The sequence below is a fragment of the Perissodus microlepis genome, chromosome 23 (genome assembly GCF_051167445.1).
Source record: "Perissodus microlepis isolate ML-2025 ecotype Zambia chromosome 23, ASM5116744v1, whole genome shotgun sequence".
Taxonomy (NCBI): domain Eukaryota; kingdom Metazoa; phylum Chordata; class Actinopteri; order Cichliformes; family Cichlidae; genus Perissodus; species Perissodus microlepis.
Genome location: NC_140482.1, coordinates 37,738,247 through 37,758,358, shown reverse-complemented (window position 1 = coordinate 37,758,358; position 20,112 = coordinate 37,738,247). Strand labels below are relative to the sequence as shown.

General features: G+C 38.9%; 1 protein-coding gene across 2 annotated transcripts; it reads left to right on the top strand.

Annotated features, from left to right (window-relative positions):
• Positions 1–14,718: 14,718 nt before the first annotated feature.
• On the top strand, positions 14,719–19,617 carry LOC146362076 (Rieske domain-containing protein). 2 transcript variants are annotated; one of them, XM_084921204.1, is made up of 4 exons: positions 14,719–15,290; positions 15,615–15,730; positions 16,275–16,388; positions 18,764–19,617. In XM_084921204.1, exons 1-3 carry the CDS (start codon positions 15,101–15,103, stop codon positions 16,371–16,373), a joined length of 405 nt encoding a protein of 134 aa, XP_084777330.1. In that variant the 5' UTR covers positions 14,719–15,100; the 3' UTR covers positions 16,374–16,388; positions 18,764–19,617. The 2 variants fall into 2 exon arrangements, with proteins under 2 accessions (XP_084777330.1, XP_084777329.1); XM_084921203.1 differs by lacking the exon at positions 18,764–19,617 and having other exon boundaries at positions 14,721–15,290; positions 16,275–18,526.
• The last annotated feature ends 495 nt before the right edge of the window (positions 19,618–20,112 follow it).

Genomic DNA, 20,112 nt, shown 5'->3' with positions numbered 1-20,112 from the left:
CAAAAAATTAATTAAGTGTCTACTTTTTCTGCAGGACCATTTAGCTCCTTGAACGGTTTAACCTGTGGAAAAGATGAGTGAGCTGTCAGGACTTGGTTTTTAGAGAAAAAGAGACGGGTTCAGTTTACATCTTTAAAAAAAAAAAATGCATAACTGCACTTTCAAAAAACTGTAATGAATGCAGATTCAGCAAACACATGTAAGAGCTAACTTTGAGGAAGTGGAAAATTAATAACATCTACAGTTGTTTAAGTAATTTTGGTCTTTTGCTCATTCATTCTTATTTTCCATGAAGTATGCTGTCAGAACTGCTCGTCGATAACCGTTATGCAGCAACACCACATCCTAGAGAGCACTTCTTTCCTGGTATAACCGAACTCTGAGAGTCACAGAAGCTACAGTAATCTATAGTAATAATATATGTCATGCTCCAACAGAAAGTAGTTCATAAAAACCTACCTACTGTGCAGTTCACACATAGTGTCAACTTTTATCATAAACCACTTCCTGAGATTTAACAACCAAACAAACATTGGCCTTTGATTCATTCTCATACAGTATATTTTCAGTAGTAGATGATCAGAAGGTAGAATGGCCTGATTCAGTCATCTGTAGTTTCTATTTAACCTTTAGACCTTCACCTCTGAAACTTGGATGTCATGGCACCTCATTAATTGTTCCACAGTGACTCCTTTGCTCCTAGCTCACACTCATGGGCAGTCAGAAAGGCACAGAGGTTTCCCTGAGAATGCACAGCTTATGACAAAGTACCTCTTTCCATGACCTACTTTTTTGAAAATGTAAGTCATATAATTTCCAGAACTGAACTGAAATTTAGGAACACATGGAGAGACAAGCAGTGTCTGAGGTTTGGACTGATTTTGCTCCCCCACATGATGAGTGCAATGTGGTAAAATGCATATCTGCAACACCTTCCTGTTTCACCAGCAGCATTTTTTTTTTCCTTGTGATGAACATATGAATAAATCATTTGAAAGTGCTGAAAGGGTACGTGAAAAGACACATTAAATAAAGTGCACATATTTGTTGCATGAAGTATAAATTATGAAGAAGGATTAAAATTATTGTGTTATAATTAAAAGTAAAGCATTCTTACATCAAGCAAAGGGTTACAACTACCCCCTGGAAACCACAGTATTGTTTGTAGTACTTAGTTTGGGCAAAGGGGTTTGGATGCATAGTCAAAGTATCCACTGAAACAATAAGGTCATACTTAATTTCATGAGTTTCTTTGTAGTGAATGCAAATGATACTTATGGTTACAAAAAGATGCCTAGTCCTATAGAACAGCGGTCCCCAACCCCCAGTTCATGGACCGGTACCAGGCCGTGAGAGTTGAGGCTCGGGTGTGAAACTTATGGTTTTCAGGGTTTTTATCTTTAACTCGGTTTCCCTGGGTCTTTTTCCGTGTTGTAGTTGTGTGTCTTATCTTGAAAGAAATATTTACGTGTTACCATAGTGACCAGAGAGGACGATGTTACTCTGAATGTTGTTGGCGCATTTCAGGAGGACGCTGCTAATAAAGTTACACAATTACACAGTGAATTTGTGTTTCAAGATTCAAGATTCTTCATTTATCACATGCAGAGTTATACAAGTACAACGCCCAGTCAAATGTATCCTGACACGCTCCTCGACTGTGCAAAAGGGGAGGGAAGAACCTTATATACATTAAGTGAATATATACACGGGGGATATTATCTGCAGTAGTAGCATTGTATGCAGCAAGTAGGTGAATTTTGTACATTAAATGAATTCAATAAAATAGACAATCTGAAAATTTCAAATTAAAAATCTGAAATGTACATTGTGCAGGTGGGTGCTAAAGTGTTGCTGACGTTCAGCTGGAGGTGGTTATCCTGGCACGATGATGCCAGATTCTTCACTTCATCAATGTAGGCTGCCTCATCATTGTTGCAGGTGGCGCCAAACACCACTGTGTCATCAGCAAACTTCACAATGGTGTTGGAGCCATGGGTGGCCACACAGTCTGAAGTATACAGGGAGTAGAGCAGTGGCGAGAGTACACACCCCTGTGGTGCTCCCGTGTTGATGGTGATGCTGTTAGAGACGCATCTACCCATGCTCACCACCAGAGTTCTGCCAGTCAGGAAGTCCAACACCCATGCACGCAGACGACTGTTGAGTCCTAGATCCGTCAGCTTTGTGAACAGTCTGCAGGGCACTATTGTGTTAAATGCTGAACTGTAATCAACAAACAGCAGTCTCACATAGTTACCCTGTTTCTTGTCCACGTGGCTAAGGGTGGTGTGCAGGACATGGGCGATGGCATCCTCTGTGGATCTTTTGGGTCGGTAGGTGAACTGGAGCGGATCTGTGCTGTTTGGGATGGAAGAGGAGATGATGTTCTTCAGCAGCCTCTCGAACACCTTCATTACTACTGAGGTCAGTGCAACTGGCCGGTAGTCGTTCAGGCATAAGGGCTTGTTGTTCTTGGACACAGGGATGATGGTGGATCTTTTGAAGCATGCGGGGACGACAGACTTCGCCAGGGACTCTGTCAGAATTAATAATTTAAGATTGTTATTTGTGCTAAGATATATACAACCATTGCTTTTATGCGTCCTAATATGGTTGTCATTGTGCAGAAAGAGCTAGATCAGCTTTAGTTCCATTGCTTGTATGTGTGCTGATTAAAATGCTAATGTATCTTGTGCAGACAGGAAACCAGACTGTTCTGTTCTATTAAAGTGCAAGACTTCACACCTTTAAATGGTCTTTTGAGATATGACCTATTGCAAGTTCCTGTTTTTATAAGTTTAGCAGGACTGCTACTTCTGCTTTTGTACAGGTCATGCTCTAAATGAAGTGACTAGAGATGTCGTTGAGAGGTCACCGCCATGTATGGCACACACACACACTTTGCTTACAAATGCTTGCCTTAAAACTGTCACGTGGTTAACTGTATTATGTGTAACCTCTGTTGTCAATAAAAGACTGAGGCAGACACAGAGGAGTTGGAGTTGCTTGGACAGGCAAGTGACAACACTGCTCTCCAATGCTCCCCTTGCAAGTAAAATGTACAGTAGTGTCTGTGTGGTTGCTTTCAGTAACACTTTCTGTTTACCAGCAGGGTTGACTTAAACCCAACAGACTCATTGAAGATGGAATTGAACACACCTGCTTGCTGGTCAGCAGCCGGTGAGGCTTTCCTTGTGTTCACTCTCCTCAGTGCCACTTGGACGTCATGCTCCGCGATGCTGTGTTTGTTATTAGATTTATAAAATACCACAGTTTTTGTCTTGGTCTTATCATTTTATTTTGTTGTATGTATCCACGACATCTTAAAGGACAATCTATGAAAATATTGTCTAACATTAAACCAGTAAGTGGTGCAAAAAAGTTTGGGGACTGCTTGCTGCTCTGAGGGAAATCCAAATGCTTTCTTGATTTAAAAAAAAAAAACAAAAACAAAACAGCAACAGTGTAAAGTCACCTCTCTTCTCCTCACAACAGCACTTCACTAACTTATGTGTGACAACATGGTGGCTACATCCATCTTCAGGAACAGATTAAAGTACAGGCTACATACAGTAAAATGAAAAAAAAAAAAAAGTTTTCACGGGACTCAGAAAAAATGTACTGCTTCCAAAGGAATTTAAAGGGTAAACAGCATCCAGGTGCTGCTAATCAAATGCACTTGATGAACTAATCATCAATAAATCTGACCACTTTTGGTAATTTGTTAGTCTAGATTGTTCAGGTGTGTGCTAACACAATGCCACGATCTTGCTCTGAGTGGGCCTGAACATGTACAGCTTGTTTGGAAAGAGCACCAAGAGAAAGCCTCATCCCTCTAAAAGGAACATGGCAATATAACTGGAGTTTGCACAGTTGCATCTGTACAATCCACAAGACTTCTAGAGCAGTGTCCTTTGGAGAGACAAGACCACAGTAGAGATTGTTTGGCCATACTACAAAGTGGTACATTTGCAAAACCTAAACACAACATATCAGTACACACACCTTATACCAACTGTCAAGCACAGTGGATGAAAAATTATGATTTAGGCTTGTTTTGCAGCAACCCTAGTCACATTGAGTTGACCATGAACTTTGGTGTGGAAAGTGGACAGAAATGCAGCTTTTCAGACAGAGTGACATAAACTGACCTTTATTTAGCAAAGCTTGAATTCAAAAATGGGCAGAAACAAAGTCCATAAAGAAAGCAAGCTGACAGGCAGACAGCAAACAGTATCATAGAACGAAAATCTAAGGCAAACTAAGGGCTTAAATACCCACAAGAGGTAATTAGGGAGAGGGAACAAGGAACAGGTGTACTGAATCAAACTAAAGAGACAGATGGGAAGTAAAACCAAATACAAGGCACAAGGAAACATGGCTATCAAACTAACACAGAGAGTAGCATAGCACAAGAATACCTAACATAGAGATGAAGGGTTGACAAGATACAAAGAACAAGAGGGATGTGGAAACTATAGCCAAAATTCCAGTGACTAAACTGAAAGAATAGCCAAGGAGATTTTTTTTTAAATAGCAAAATCCACCATGTGAAGAATATATAATATATAACTCCACTAAGGGCATGGCAAAACCAAGCACCAAGAACTGGAAAAAATTGGTGGTTAAGACAAAAAGTAAACAATAACTGTAAGCAGCTATAAAGCCATCCACAGCAGTTAAATACAAAGGAAAGCACAAAGGAGAAAACTAAGCAGAAAACAGACTAAAATGATGTTTTTTATCATATAATTATGTTGAGTACATAATTACTCAGCAACATAATTAAGCAAAATGGAACTTAGGTGTCCAAAAACACAAAATGTTGGATCCAAGACAATGGTAAATGGCCTGCATTTGTATAGCGCTTTACTTAGTCCCAAGGACTCAGGATTCAGTCATTCACCCATTCACACACTGGTGATGGCAAGCTACATTGTAGCCACAGCTGCCCTGGGGCACACTGACAGAGGCGAGGCTGCCGGACACTGGCGCCACCGGGCTCTTTGACCACCACCAGTAGGCAAACATGGGGTTAGTCTCTTGCCCAAGAATATTTGACATGCAGCCAAGAGGCAGCCTGGGATCGAACCACCGACCTTCTGATTAATGGCTGACCTGCTCTGCCACCTGAGCTAAAAGCCACCCAGATAATGACAGAAGCCGTCTGTACTCCAAATTGTTTTAGAGCCAAATGTGCTGACCTCTGTCTGAAAGCTAAAGCTTGGATGAAACTGGGCCATGCAACAAGACAATGATTCCAAGCACAGCAGCAAATCTACCATGGAAATCCTTGGTGTTGAAAGAGTTATTTACACTCTAGAGCCAATTAATGCATTTTTTGTTTGACGCATGTGAAGTGGTTTCTGTGCAGATGATAAAATCATAACTGTACAAGCTTTCTGTGCAACCTGTTGCTATAGTTACAAACCAAATGTTCTGCAAGTTCAAGACATAGCAAAATTGTGGTGAATTACAACCAATGGAGAGAAGAGACGCATGTTAGCAACAGTGAAATAACACTTGCAACTTCCCTCCTCAGTGAGACTCCAATGATTACTTACGATGCATATCTTAGCAGTTATATATGGGTCTTGTTTCGATATCACCACACAAAGATGTAGGTGATAGAAAGTGAGCGAGTCGAAAGGTACCCTGCAGAAATATTTCAGTTTGAAAAGAATTGGGCGCATTTTATGAAGCAAAAATAGATATAAAATCAAACAAATCAGAAATAAGTTACCACTGGAACAGTCTGTTTTCTGATGATTAAAAAAAATTTCAAAAATTACATTTTGAGTAAGATTTCAAGGGTCATATCGATCTATCCATCCATCCATCTTCTTCAGTTATCCAATTTAGGGTTGCACAGCCGCCATAGAGTGAGGGGCAGGTTACACTCTGGACAGGTCACCAGTCTGTCATAGGGTTAACACAGAGAGACAGACAATCATTCACACTCACGTTCACATCTATGAGCAATTTAGAATCAACAGTTAACCTAACATCACTAACAGCATGTCTTTGGACTGTGGGAGGAAGCTGGAGTGCCCAGAGAGACCCTAAGAAAGAAGTCCCGATACTTTAAATATCTTGAATGTAGAAAACCATTTCACCAACTATAATAAATCCAAAGCTGTGTGAATGAATAAAGCTGAAAATTTAATGAAACTGTATCTGAAATGAACAAATCTACTTTGAGCCCAGTAAGTGTCCCCAAAACTTTGGTGGAAACGACTCTACCGGTTGCCTGGTGTATCACTTGACCAGAAAGGTTTGAGAAAAGATTATAAAATTTAGTGAAGATGGAGTCAAATTTGATACAAAAGCAATGATTGTAAATGTATCCTCATTGGTCCAAACATTACAGGACTCTCCCTGAAGATGCTACAAAAACAGTGAACATGCTGAGCTTTCACACCATGAAACCTTTGTCTCTGAATGCTCACTTTCCCAGATGGAGGGTCCCCCTTTACAAATCGATCCTTCCACCGTAAGCCCTGTGTGCTCGCTTGGAGGGAATGTTTGAACTGAGTGCTGTGATGTGGTTGAAAGCCACGGGCCAACGCAGATTACATCTTTCCTTTCATGGTCTATCAAATGGCCTTTTATAGAGCCAAGCTTTCTTTTCTTAAAACCTAACATTCATTGTAAAAAGCTTATGCATAAGATTGATGGTTATGTCTAGTTTGATGTTGTTTAGCAATCTTTTATATGTCCTCTGACCATTACACCATCATTTCTGATGGAAACCTGGGGAGCATTTTAGATATATTGCTGTTGGAATGACATAGAGGCCAGTTTTACTGTGAATAGCTTCTGTTGATCTCCTGTGTAAGTACAGAGCAGAATATGTCTCACAAACCTTTCTTACCAAATGAACTGTTTTATCATCTGTTCTATAAAACAAAGCACCCACGTACAAGTTCAATTTTTGTTTACTTTATGAGAAAGTCATTATCCGATCTCTGATCTACATTGTTCCAGGCTGTAATATTCCCTCATAAAACATCCTCTCTATTTTCGAGGGCAATGGAGAACAGCACGTTCCTGCAGGAGTGCTGTTATGGGACATTTGCACACTTGTGAGGCTTGAAGTATCCTAGGGAGGAAAGTTATAGTCAGTCCTGCTGATTGCAACAGACAGTAACAGACATAGCCTAAACAGCACGTGTGCATGGGTCACTTTTGAATGCAATGTTCCAGGAGCAGTTTCTTTGTTTTTCTTTTTCCTTACTTTTCCTTTTCTTTTGTCCTAACTCAGACCCACATCTGTTTGTGACATATTTAAATGAGATTTGTACTGTCTTTATAATATCCTACCTCTGGTAAAACTCCAGGGATATATGTGGACTGGCTCCATGTCCAAAGGTAAAAAAGAGCCGAAGCTAAATTGGCAAATAGCCTCATGGTACCATGACAAATTACAGGTTGTTGGCATGGTACTGTAGAAGCAAAGTTATTAAATATGCTGGCCTCTGTGAGCCTTGGGACTGGAATTTAATAATATATCGCCTGATGTTTTTCAGAGGGTCCAGTGGTGTAGACATCTGTTGACTGAAAGGTGATTTGCTTTCTGTCTTTTTGTGCCAGAAAGTCTACTTATAATTGTGACTCTTGCTTTATAATTGCAGCTTATGCTTCTGTAACAGCAGTATAAATGGGTTTGTGAAGGTCCTGTTTTTATTACAGTCTGCTTCTGTGTGTTGTGGGATGTTCTGCATTAGTCAAAAGAATGAATGAGAAAGTTAAAGTGTGCATATATTTTATTGTTTTGAACAGGTATGCAAAAACAAACAAATAAATAAATGAAATTTATGCTTGAAGATTATTAGATATATTTGAGTTCAGAATTCAGATCACTAAATCTAGAATAACATAAATGTGTGTTCACGTATTTGCATGTGACTGCAAGAAGTGACAAAACCAAGAATTTATCAAAAGGCCAACACAGCTCATTTAATATAAGATAAGGTAACCTTTATTAGTTCCACACATGGCAAATTTGTTGTTAAATGGCTAAATGATCTCCTCAACATGTCTTGAAGTTCTCCAGAGGCCTGGTAATGAACTAATCATTTGATTCAGGTGTGTTGACCCAGGGTGAGATCTAAAACCTGCAGGACACCGGCCCTTGAGCCCTGGAGTTCCCAACCTCTGCCCTAGGCCAGCAGCATACCACTTGGGATGGTGACAAATGGTATGCTGTTTTACAGCACTTTTAGGCTGGACAGAAATATCTATTTCTATTTATTACAGACATTCATGGTTTTCAGTAGACGAATCCTGATGACTTTAATGATCATCTGATATTTCCTTCTGATATCTGGCGACCTATGATGTTTACATTTTATCATTCATCCATGACAGACACAATGTTTACCTGTCTTTTAATCAATTGGTTGAAGATTGATTTTATCCATTATATATTGGGTATTGTGCAAATATTTAATACGCCTGATGATTTGGCTTTCAGCCCATTAATTAAGGTGAAATTTATGTCAGTAGAGTCCTCATAAACTCAGATTGCAGGTTGCTAATCATAGTATCATTGATTTATGTCAATTTTCCATATTCTGGTTCACAGCCACCGACTGATTAAATTCAGCACTGGCTAAAACTATACAAAGTATAGCTGATTTTATTTTATCCAATCAGCACCATATGTCAACACAATTCAACATAAACCATATGGTGCACTGTAAAATCATCATCACAGAGGCACCCACATGACAACTACATGTCTACATTTTCAGATGGTGAACTCCTGCCTCCCCTCTTCAGACACTACATCCTCAAACAGTCTGTGTGCTAAGCTGGGAGCCTTGAAGAACAAGATGTATTGTGTCTGGATATAATCAGGACTGAGGACATGAAGAAAGGAATGTAGCACAGTCTGATCTCTCCTGCAGACACATAAGGAGGTGAAGGCACAGACTTTACAGAGAGTGACTCAGCATCTCAAAGTCATGCTCTTGTTGTCTCACGAGTGCAATTAAATGATGTCTTTCCTCTACAAACCGGTTGGAGAAAACATCGTAAGATTTAAGATTTTTTGGAAGTTAAATAAGGCACACTTTATGAAGTAATGCCATTTGGAAATCGGTTTGACGCTTTCTCTCCCTCTCTCTCTCCCTCTCTCTCTCTATTATATAGTGTGACTGTTATTTAAGATCTATGATAAACTGCTTTTTACTTTTCTGCACCAATGGTATCACCGATATGATGAATACTTCATGCCTTAAAAGATCAGTAATTCAGATAAAGCTTTCAGTTTGTATCTATCTAGTGCACATCCTTTGTGTGTGGGTGTGGGTGTGGGCGTGGGTGGGTTGTTGTAACAGAGAGCCTGTTCATTGTCCTGTTTTCTGTAAGTTTCCACAATTCAGACCAAAATTTGGTCTGGTGACTTAACTCGCCTTTCACCCATTTTCCTTTCCTCATGCAGCTTTATGTTTGGGTAAAACCAAATGATGCCTTTAGTCTGCATCAGCTGCCGCCAGCAGTTTAATATTGTAAATCTGTAATGGCGTGAGCAGCCATCTCGTGTCATTAAATCTGATTATGGCTCTGCATGGTACTACAACAGCCAAAGAATGAGACTATTATACCAATCCAGGTGCAGCAAAAAACACTTTTCCCTGACTATGATCCTGTTTTCCAAGACCCTGATGCACCCATAATGATTGTTACACAAATCACTAAAGACCAGTCTCATGAACACTATTAAGAACAAGAATGTGGCCTCCACAGTAACCTTATTCAAACATCATCAAACCTTTATGAAATCTGGAGCAGAGAGTGCAGAGCTGCCTTCATCACAACCCTCAAGCTGAGGATTTCCTTCTTGAAAAAGGATCCAATATCCAACTGCTTTAACTTCAGGATTTGAGTGGCTTCTTTCCAAATACCATTTAGGCTGTTTTCTTTTTATTTACTGTTCTTGGACTTAAGACTGTGTTACACCCTGATCAGAGCTCTCTTGCTCTGTCTTTCTTGGTGTTTGAATCATTTTAGGCCTTTAATTTTTACACAAAGTCCAGTTCTAATTCAATCATCAGTCTGAAGCAGTGACTGAATGTTTGTAAATTATGCATATTTTCTTTTTTAAGAAGGGGTAAATGAATGGACAAATAATGAATTAAAAGACTGCAAATATGAAAACTATAAACATAAAACGTTAAAGACTGGACACAGGCTTAACAGTTAGCCTCACTCACTGTGAAAGTAACAATATTCACCAACATGCTTTGAACTCATTAAGATCATGTGACAGACTTTTTTTGACCAGCAGTGACTTTGTACTATTTTGTTGCCACCTGCTTGTTGTCAATCAAGCCACGACTTCAGCTGCATGCACCCCAGCTCAAGTGTAGTCTGGAGGGTATATCTCCAGACCAATCCAGCCTGGCTCATTTTCCCATTTCCTTTGTACTAAGCTAATTTGCTGGTAGTAGATTAAAATTTAAATTACACATATGAGAGCAGTATTGACCTTCTCATCTAATTAACAGCAAGGAAGCAAAGAGTCTCCAAATACCTCATTAAAAAATGGGACAACACAGGATGAAATGCAGGTTTGTGAGTCAGAGACTGAGACTTGGCTGAAGCGCCAGCTGTGGTTTCAGTTACCTGTCCACTAACGATCAGAGCTGAGTCTGGGTTTGCATTTGAATGGTTGCACAATTATAGGGGATATCACAAACAAAAAAAGCTATACTGTAAATTTCAGGAGTTTTTTATAGGAAATGACACTGTTCTCACTTTAGGCACACTTGAATGACAAGCTCTATTAAAATAAGGAGCAGAGAAAGCAGGGAGTGGTGTTTTAGGTTTGGGCTAAGCATTTGCTTAGCTAATGAAAACCATCTTGGCTGGAGAGCTGGTCTTCCATCCATCCTTGGCGGATGAGTTACTAGACTAGGGTGGGTGCTGGGTTGTGGACAAGATGAAGCTAATGATGGATGAGGTTTGGCTCCACTCTGAGTCTAGTATCCCATCTGAGCCAGACTTTCTCCACACCGAATTTTGCCCCAAGCAAATAGTTAAACTGTCCAGTGGTCGAAGTGCTGCAATGAGAAGTCAAAGAAATTTATAGACAGTGGAATGCTCCTGCGATCATTTTGGCCTGTTTCTCACTGTCTGCAGCTTTGTTTATTAAGCCCATCCAGCCTACTGATTCAGACTTTCCACAATACATCATTTTCATTTCTATAATTGTTATTTTTTTACTCTCCAAAAACTCAAATCACTTGGAGCTTATTTTATTTATTCCCCACATAAGCGCAGCATGTTTTGTCACCTTTCTCCATACCAAAGCAAAGCTGTTGGTTATGACTGTCAGTTTGTTAGTGCCACCTGAAACCTGCACACTGCCCGCTTCACTGTGTGGCTTTTTTTGGCTGAAATCCTCTGCCACCTATTACATAACCTTAGGAATCCAACCTTTTAATAAGTAATTCTTGGAAGCACTGTTGAAAATAAACACCTTTGGTCATTTTCCAATCTATGAGGTGGAGGCTGCACAACTCAAGTCTACCTGTAATCAACATGGCAAATTATTTCCAGCTGTGTTTTAATGTTGGGTTTGGGTTTTTTTGTTTTAAGCTGGGTATTTCCAGACAAATGCTGCTATGATTCACTGTTAAACAATCACCGAAGTTAAATTAACTTGTAGCTGTGATGCTGTTTTAATTTTTCATGTTCAGTAGTTTTCATGTGGAAGTGATTAATTAGTCATGCTTAGATAAATTTGTCTTCTGCCAGACTGAATAACAGAGTATCATATACTGTGATATCCTACTTCCTCAGTGAGTTGTAGTTTAAACATGGCACACAAATATTGCATTTGTCTAAATTATAGTTTAATTTGCAGAGAAGGGGAAACCAAATGTCTCTGCAAGTGATATTGAGAAAAAAGAATCAAAGAACACTCTCCATCCATTTTATTTCAGACTGTGAAGAATTATCCCATCTCTTCCCTCACGTGTAATATATCTAGCCTATTTACAAAGTTTTTAAAGTTCACAGCTAGAAAGTTGTACAGAATGGCTTATAATGGTAATAATCTCTTTTTAATATATAAATGCTACCTTTGCCATATTTTATTGCACCCTTGTTGTTTTAAATGTTCCTGCAAAGGTGGAGCTTATACTCAGTCACGCTCATGACATCTGCAGAAACAATGGATGAGCGGTCAGAACTGTTATAGTCCTTTAAAGTCTTCCTGAGGAGCACATGCAAAGGTTGTGCACTGTAGTGTAGTGTCTGGATGCTTCTATTCTGTCACAAAAAGAAACAGAGATGTAATTTAGAGCTATAATACACTTTTAAACATAAAGTGGTAATGAAAAAGAAAATTAATTCATTAAGAAATGCCAAAAAGCTACAGTTGTCTAATACAGTTGACCAAAAAAAGGCTGGTTCCAAAAGAAGGCAAAAAACCAACAGACAGTATAAAAGATTTGGCTGTGTTGCACAGAAAAACAAAACGCATTGGTGAAGCAGAGGTGACATTGACCTAACATCTTGTCGATAGGCAAGCAGTTGTGTAGAGAGAGGTAGAAGTAGGCAAAGTGTAGAAGCTACCACCACTCACACAGTGCAATTAGACTTGGTTGGCAATATATAGCACTGTGCTGGATGGAGCGCAATTTAGTGATTTTCCGACTATGTTCCTCTGCAATGCTAACATCTTGGTGACGGTGCTCAGTTTAAAAAAAAAAAAAAAAAAACCTAATGAGGAGGGGAAGGTCTGATTGTGAAAGTGCTCGCGTACCGGCTAATGTGTTGTCAATCGTTACTCAAACAATAAGCCTCTATCCAGTGAGCATTCCCTGGATAATTCTCCTTTTTCAAAATAATTGACCCATATTTACAAAATAAACAGAATTTTTTGTATTCACTATGACAAAAAATGACTGATTAAACCCATAAACCCACCAGGAAAGTGTTTACAGGTCAATAGCGAAAGCCGTTTTTCCACAGTCTTCTAGGACCTAGTCTTTTGCAACCATAACTATCGCCATCTGCTGGCCTCGAGATAAGATGCAGGTTTTTAAGGCACACTGACTTCATTTCATTTATCAAAAATCTATGTCCATCTTTTGTAATGGCTATGGTAAAAGCCTACGGGATCCTATGTTAAAGTATCAAATTTACAGCTTTCACAAACACACACACAAAAAGAATTTGTTCTCAATGGCTCATTTCCCACTTTATAATAATTATACAGATGTTTCATTTTTGTTTATATAAACATAATTTAATCATTTAAACTTTATTAAGGCTTGAAATGTCTCTACTTTGAGTGACAGGTGTGTTGTAATACCAGCAGCAGTTGCTGGTGGCAACTGCTCTTTCTAATATTCAGCGTAAATATGTCTGAGATATTTTTTATTTGCACTGCATATAAACAGTTGGTCCAGGCATATATTAAAGGTACAGATTTTACAGTAATCTAGAGGACAACGTAGCAATTTCTTAGGAGCAAGCATTCAGAAAGTTTGCTTGACAAGGAATCTCAAACTTTATCTTTCAGTATGACTGCACACAAAATCTAACTAGTGATGTGACTCGGCTGAAGGAACACTGACAGTTGTTCATAAATGGCAGCTGGTAATATTTTTAAATATTAAACTGCAAGGAGAATGAGGTGAATCGTGACTTCAGGCACATTCCATACGCAGTTTAGCTCAAATTTCTTTGCATTGGCTCTCCCTTGCTTTGCATCTACATTCGCAGAGCACCAACTCTTGACAAGATGCAGTTCCATTAGTTCTTCCTGTCCCTGACACATTTTCACAGTATTGCTATTCTGCTCTTCACTAGTGTTGCGCACTTACATGAGTCAATTTCGCAAAATCACGATTCAGAACAAGTGGCCTCTGTTTTGCATTACTCCAGTCTAGACACTACGGCACATTACTTAAAGGCAAAACTACCACCTGCATAATTACTGGCTCAATAAAGTGATTTAAAACAATTTGAATAATAGTTAAAGAAATGCAGGTTATCATTTAATGTGTGCGTTTTTGCTTTTTGCACATTATCATTTGAACAAATTTGTAGATCACAGAAACTTCAAATTTGGTACTACTCTAAAGGTCAGCTTTGTACATAGTGTTAATCATGAGCCCTTGATCTTTGATCAAAGACAGATGGCTGATGTGGACTCACACGATGGTTGTCAGTGTGGTTAAACTGACAGACCAAAGTTGTTCTATATGTGTTTTAATGTCTTTATTTGGTTAAATTGTATATGTTCTTTGTCTGCTGCCGCAAGATCACAGAACTGACATAACAGTTAAGAAAATTGCACCGTGGAAAAAGTTAACCTGAAAATAATCAGTAGAAATACCTGTCTGGAGCACAGTATGGAATGTGCAGTGAAGGAACAATAACCTGCTTTGTATCAAATAACAGAAATTATTTCGAACTATTTGCACAGTACATAAAAACTAATGTTCCACATTTAGCACACTCCTTTGGAAGATGTCCAATACTTGGTAGGCTAAATTTAAGTTTTCCAATAAACTCAACGGGCCACCAAGAAAGCTTCCATAATGGGATTTTTTTTCTTTGTGTGTGCATTGTTTGAATATAAAAGACTAAAAAAAAAGAGCGACCTGATGTTACAGACTGTAATCAAAGAACATTAAGGTTCTGATCACCGCCCATTCATAATGCAACAGATGCATTTGTGATGGATTTCTGCATCTGCATTTTAAACTCCAATAGCTGCTGCTGCTGTTATTTTTAGAGCATCTGCAGTTCTAACGGATAGCCTGCAGATTTCGAGTAGCTTAGGCTAACTTTTCTGCTCATTCATCATTTAGGCTACAGTCATATTCATATGTAGCTCTGTGTTTGTGCGCTGTGCTGTCTCCTTTTTTTTTGACGGGGTCCCGCGGTTTGCTGGCAGGCTGCAGCAGGGATGGTAGCAGCTCAGTCCGATCGGATGAGCGTTGTACCAGTCGGTCTGGTGGTTAATATGGAATATTTGCACAGAGCGATCTGTCAAATCCATTTGCACCGGCGGAAAAAGGGAGGCCTGTAGTAGTGCAAAATAGAAAAACAGGTCATTTCGCCTTTCTTCATGGCTTCTGGCTCCGGAGATGAAGAGGGAAACACGGGGGGCGTTTCATGGAGACTCATAGGCCCAGCCTCGGAGCTTTCCAAGAAGCGCTGCCGTCTAATGCACTCCTCTCTCGGCTATGATTCCGATGTCTGCCTCTTCTATGTGAAGGCGGAGTTTTTCGCAATGGATGCTCGCTGTTCACACTCCGGTAAAAACAACAACAACAAAAACACATTCATACCCGCTTAGATTTAGCTTTAGCAGGGCCTTTAAAACGCGAGAGTAGAGCGCAGTCATAAGTATAACATTGCAAACGCGTCACGTCGCGTTTTTATATGCAGCCTATTGAAAATGTCTCTGTGGGTGATTAACTGTTAAAATAAGAGAAGGCTGAGAGGGGAAACAGCATCATGCCCCCTGCTGTCTTACGTTTTAGTGTTATGAAAGCATCGCATTTTTCTAGAATAAAGATGGCAGCAGGGATTGTTATGAGAATAAACGGTTATTAACAGTTTCCCGTGTGGAAATCCAGGCGGTCCTCTGTGTGAGGGGGACATTGAGGAGGCTGACGGAGTCCTGCAGGTCTTCTGTCCCTGGCATGATTATAACTTTGATCTCAGGACTGGGAGGTCAGGGACATCACTACAGGTCAGTAATAAAGTGTGTCCTGATAATGCTGCTTTAGTTTTACACCAAAAACGCTTTTTATAAGGAGTGTTGATTAATCACTTTATTTAACTTGCATGTAGGAGCAGTACATTTAGGCACCTGAATGTATATCAGGTTTTTTACATTTACTAAAAGCTGATACTAAGACTTGATTTAAGCATTCACATCAATTATCCTTTAATCTTAGACATATGGCATGTTTTTGATAGACAGGACATAAAAATCAAAGCTCGTCAGATAGAGTTAAGGTGATGTTCAGCTTGAGATCTTCTGTTTTGTTTTGTTCCGATGAAAAAATCAGGCTTGACATTTTATCCTCTTTTATATTCATCATTTTCCACATATGATTTAAATATACATCACTTTATGTCACTCATGTCAAATGTTAGACTAAACAACATCAAACTGTGTGTTGTGACAGGCAGGTTTTTTTTTTTTACTTGGAAGATTACTCCTAAAGTAGCTTAGGGAGTTGTGTTTCTTCTAACTTCTGTTTCTTTTTCTTTGTTTACTTTTTTTGCAGCAACAAGTGTATGAAGTCAAGCTGGAGGATGGAAATGTTTATGTGAAGCACAGAAGTCATCTGTCCTTACAGCCTTTTCCTCCAGATCGGAAAAGCTGATCTACCTCAGAGCAGGTGCTTTGTCCTCCTGTCCATTTGTTAGACTTGTGTAATGAACCTAATGTAGTTTGTTTTGAGACTTATTCCACAAACCCAAGCCGTCCAAAAACATTCCTAAGCTGTATCTCTCATTTTCTCAGTTTTGTTTCTCTTGGATTGCTATATTCTCAGGACCAAATCCAGGAGAGTTTCTTGCGTTTTTCTTGCTGCTGGCATTCGAGATGGAGAACCATGTGCAGGCACTTAACCTGCAGAATCAGCAGGTTATTGTTGATTTTTGATAACACAATAGATGCAAGATAAAGGTAGTGGATTTATGCAGTTTCATGTATTTTTTTTTTCTTCCTTAAAAAGAAAATATCATGATTTTTAGTGGAAATATTTCAGAGTAAATTTGATGTGCACTTTAGTTTTTTGCCTTCAGATTTGAGCCATTTGCACTTTCCATTTCATTGTTGATCAAAACCCTGTAATTGGAGTGGATCTCACCATTTTTCATCTCAGTTCTCAAGCTCTCAGCCTCTCTGCCTTGTTGCACTGATATGCACTAGCAAGAAAAAACAAATCTGTTTGAAAAAACTGAAAATCCTTCCAAATGCTGTTTATAATTCAAATATAAATTACCAAAACTCCGAACAGATTTTTTTCTGTTTACAATCCACTTGTACTCCGAGTTCTGTTGACCAATCGCATTTGAGCAGGCTTCGGTTACACGCAAATAAAGAAATCCATGTGGGGAGCAAAAACAGGAACGCATTCGCCAAACTGCAATCTTGTCTGATGATAGTTTAATTTTATATTTGCTTTGTTAACTTTATCTTCAGGAACAGAAAAGAAAGGCTTGACCTGGATATCCACTGGCTGTACTGCAAGTCTTGAAAAAACGGTTATTGCACCAAGATGCTAAGTCAGCAGACTGACAGTTTGGTTTTCGAATCACAGAGGCAATAGGAGTATCCAAAATGTAGCACTATGAGTTTTTAATTCAATTAAAATTGATAAAATAAAGAGTAAAAATGAGTAAAAACTGAACACCATCGTCTTGATTTCTTGAAAAGAATCATCATATTTTGCATGTTAGCGTTTTCGAATAACCAGTACAGGTCTCCTTTAGTAAAGCCCACATTTTGCATCTAAGTGTCATTTTCTTTCATGGTTTACTATATTTCCTATTATTCCAGACTTGAGAGGCACACTTGTTTAGTTGTGCCCTTGAAGCGATGTCACATAGGAAGAAACTCTCTTCCAGGATTTATTTGCAAAACTTTTTTTTAACCCAATTAGAGTTTAAGCAAATAGAAAACACATCAAGGACACTGTGGTTACAGTTGGTAGCAATTCCACAGCTAACACGTTTCCATCAGCATTTCTCTTCATTCCTGTCTTCTGCACAGACAGGTTTGTCTGTTACTGACGCAGTGGGATTTACGAGGAACGGTTAGTAAGGCGCCGGAGGAAGGTTCACGACCTGAAATGCACCACTGACTTAAGAAAAATATGTTTTCCTAGCTGTGCGTGTGTGAGTGTGAGCAGTGATGCCAGTGTGTTGTTTTTTTTCTTCGTGGTGAGAGCAGTCACTCACTATATTTTCTGTCAGCTTCGTTTTCTGGCAGACGCACAGAACCCCGTCACGAAGGTGTCAATGACACTGTGGCTCAACACTCCAGTTTTCCTCCCTACTGTGCTCCCTGTTGTGCAACTTTATTACAATAATAATTCCACTGGCTAAAAATGTTATGTGCACCAGACGTCTCGCTGTGTTGTCTTACATTTCATCACCTGAAGGGTAATGTGCAAACAAAGTGGAGATACAGCTATTTTGTGTCAGTAGAAAAGTCAAAGTAACGGTTTGAGATTCCGCAGGAATGTTTTGAGACGCTTGAGGCACATTGGGAAAATTGGGATTCTCATCAGAATTTTGTTATGTTTCCTAAAATGTATTTTATATTCTTTTGTATTTCTAGTGTATGTCTCTGGGACTGCATACACCAATGCATTTAAATTCATCCCTCTGTTGTAAGTTAGTATCATCAGTATCATGTTTGTTGTAAACTTTGTTTATTGCTGTAAGATGGAAAAAGTAAAACTAGATCTATGCATTTTATTTATTAAAAAATATATATGCATGTTAAATAAACTTTTTCCAATTTTTAGACTGTTCATTTGTTAAACTTATACACAGTTCAAAGGACAACATCAAACAAAATGTTTACACAAAATCATTTATTTACACTTGTTCGTTCGTACATTTATACCAAATTTAATACAATACACAATTTACACATAAAGACCTAATTCAGAGAGAAACAAAGCATTCAGCATCTCCATGCAATAGTTAGCATTACAGACTATTATCAAGAGCTGATTTATGTAATTCTTTTACTACTCAGGATTGCTTCCTGGGGTGCAGTGGCAAGTATGCAACTCTCTCCATGTCCTCCAGAAAGCGGTGGAAAGGTGTAAGGCTGACCGTCTTGTGAATAAATTATGATCTCCCTGAGACCCTGCTGGACTATACAGAAGAGAAAATGGATATGTCTGTTTACGCTTAAGTTTCTGATAAATTGTAGATGGTTTCTGGTGGATTCAGAGACTTGTGCTTTTCTGCAGAAACATTTCAGTGACAGAGGCAAACTCAGGTCAAGTATTTTGAATAGAAATCCACTCCTTAGATTCTTTTTTTTTTTTTTTTCGAATATCAGTTACCACAAAAAAACTCAAATTTTGCCAGATGGATCGAAATACACTTGAAAATATCCAATTTTCAACCATTCAAGAATTCTGCAAAGCTGTAACTATACCAATAGTATGCTTTAGACATTAGTTCCCTGTTTTGGGAAAAACGCTCATTCTCCTCCTTGCCAGAGTTTGGAGATGAGAATAGGGATGATACCCTTACATCAGTGGGTTCATTAAAAAAATACAGCCAGTACCCAGCTAACTCCAAATGTCAAACAATTTATTTAGAAGTTTAAAACACAAATACATGAATCATATTCATGATTCTGACACCAAATAAAGTAAAAGGCCTGCCACTACTACTGCCAACGAGTCAAGATAAACAGTTTCTTTTAATTAAAAAAGGAATATTTTCATCTTCTTTTATCTGTTGGTTTCAGGCTCAAACTGTCTTTATTTGATTTTAAAGTATCTGGAAACTTTTTCTTGAGCGATTAAACCAAACATTGCAGAGGTTCTTTAATCTCCTTTGAAGTTCCCTAAAGACAAAGTGGCTGTTTGGAGAGCACAGCTTATTTTTCCATGCAAAGCCTTACATAATGGTTTACTCAGGCTATTATTGTTACCTTGTCCTTCAAGCTCTCCTGATAACTTCTTCTCATGAATAAGCCAATTCTCCTGTCAAAGCATTCCCTGAAGAAAATCTGCATTCTTCCATGTGCAACCACTTTCAAAGCTCAAGATTCTGTAAGTGATGGGCTATGAGGCCAAAGACCACTAATATTTTCCCTTCCCTTTTTTCTTTTTCAAACCGTACCCTGAAATGATTAAACCCATCACTAGATAATCTTGCTTCTCTTCCTTCTGATGTCTTTGGTCTAACATTTCCTTTAGTTGCTCTACATCTGTTTGGCCTCTTCAGCTGACCTCACAAACTATTGCATTTTATAGGACTTATCTCTTCCTACACCTGGATTCAATCATCATCTTTCTTACGGGGTGGAAGCTGTATCTGCTGCTGGGACATGTTTGTTTCCAACTGGACATCTGAACTGTTCGT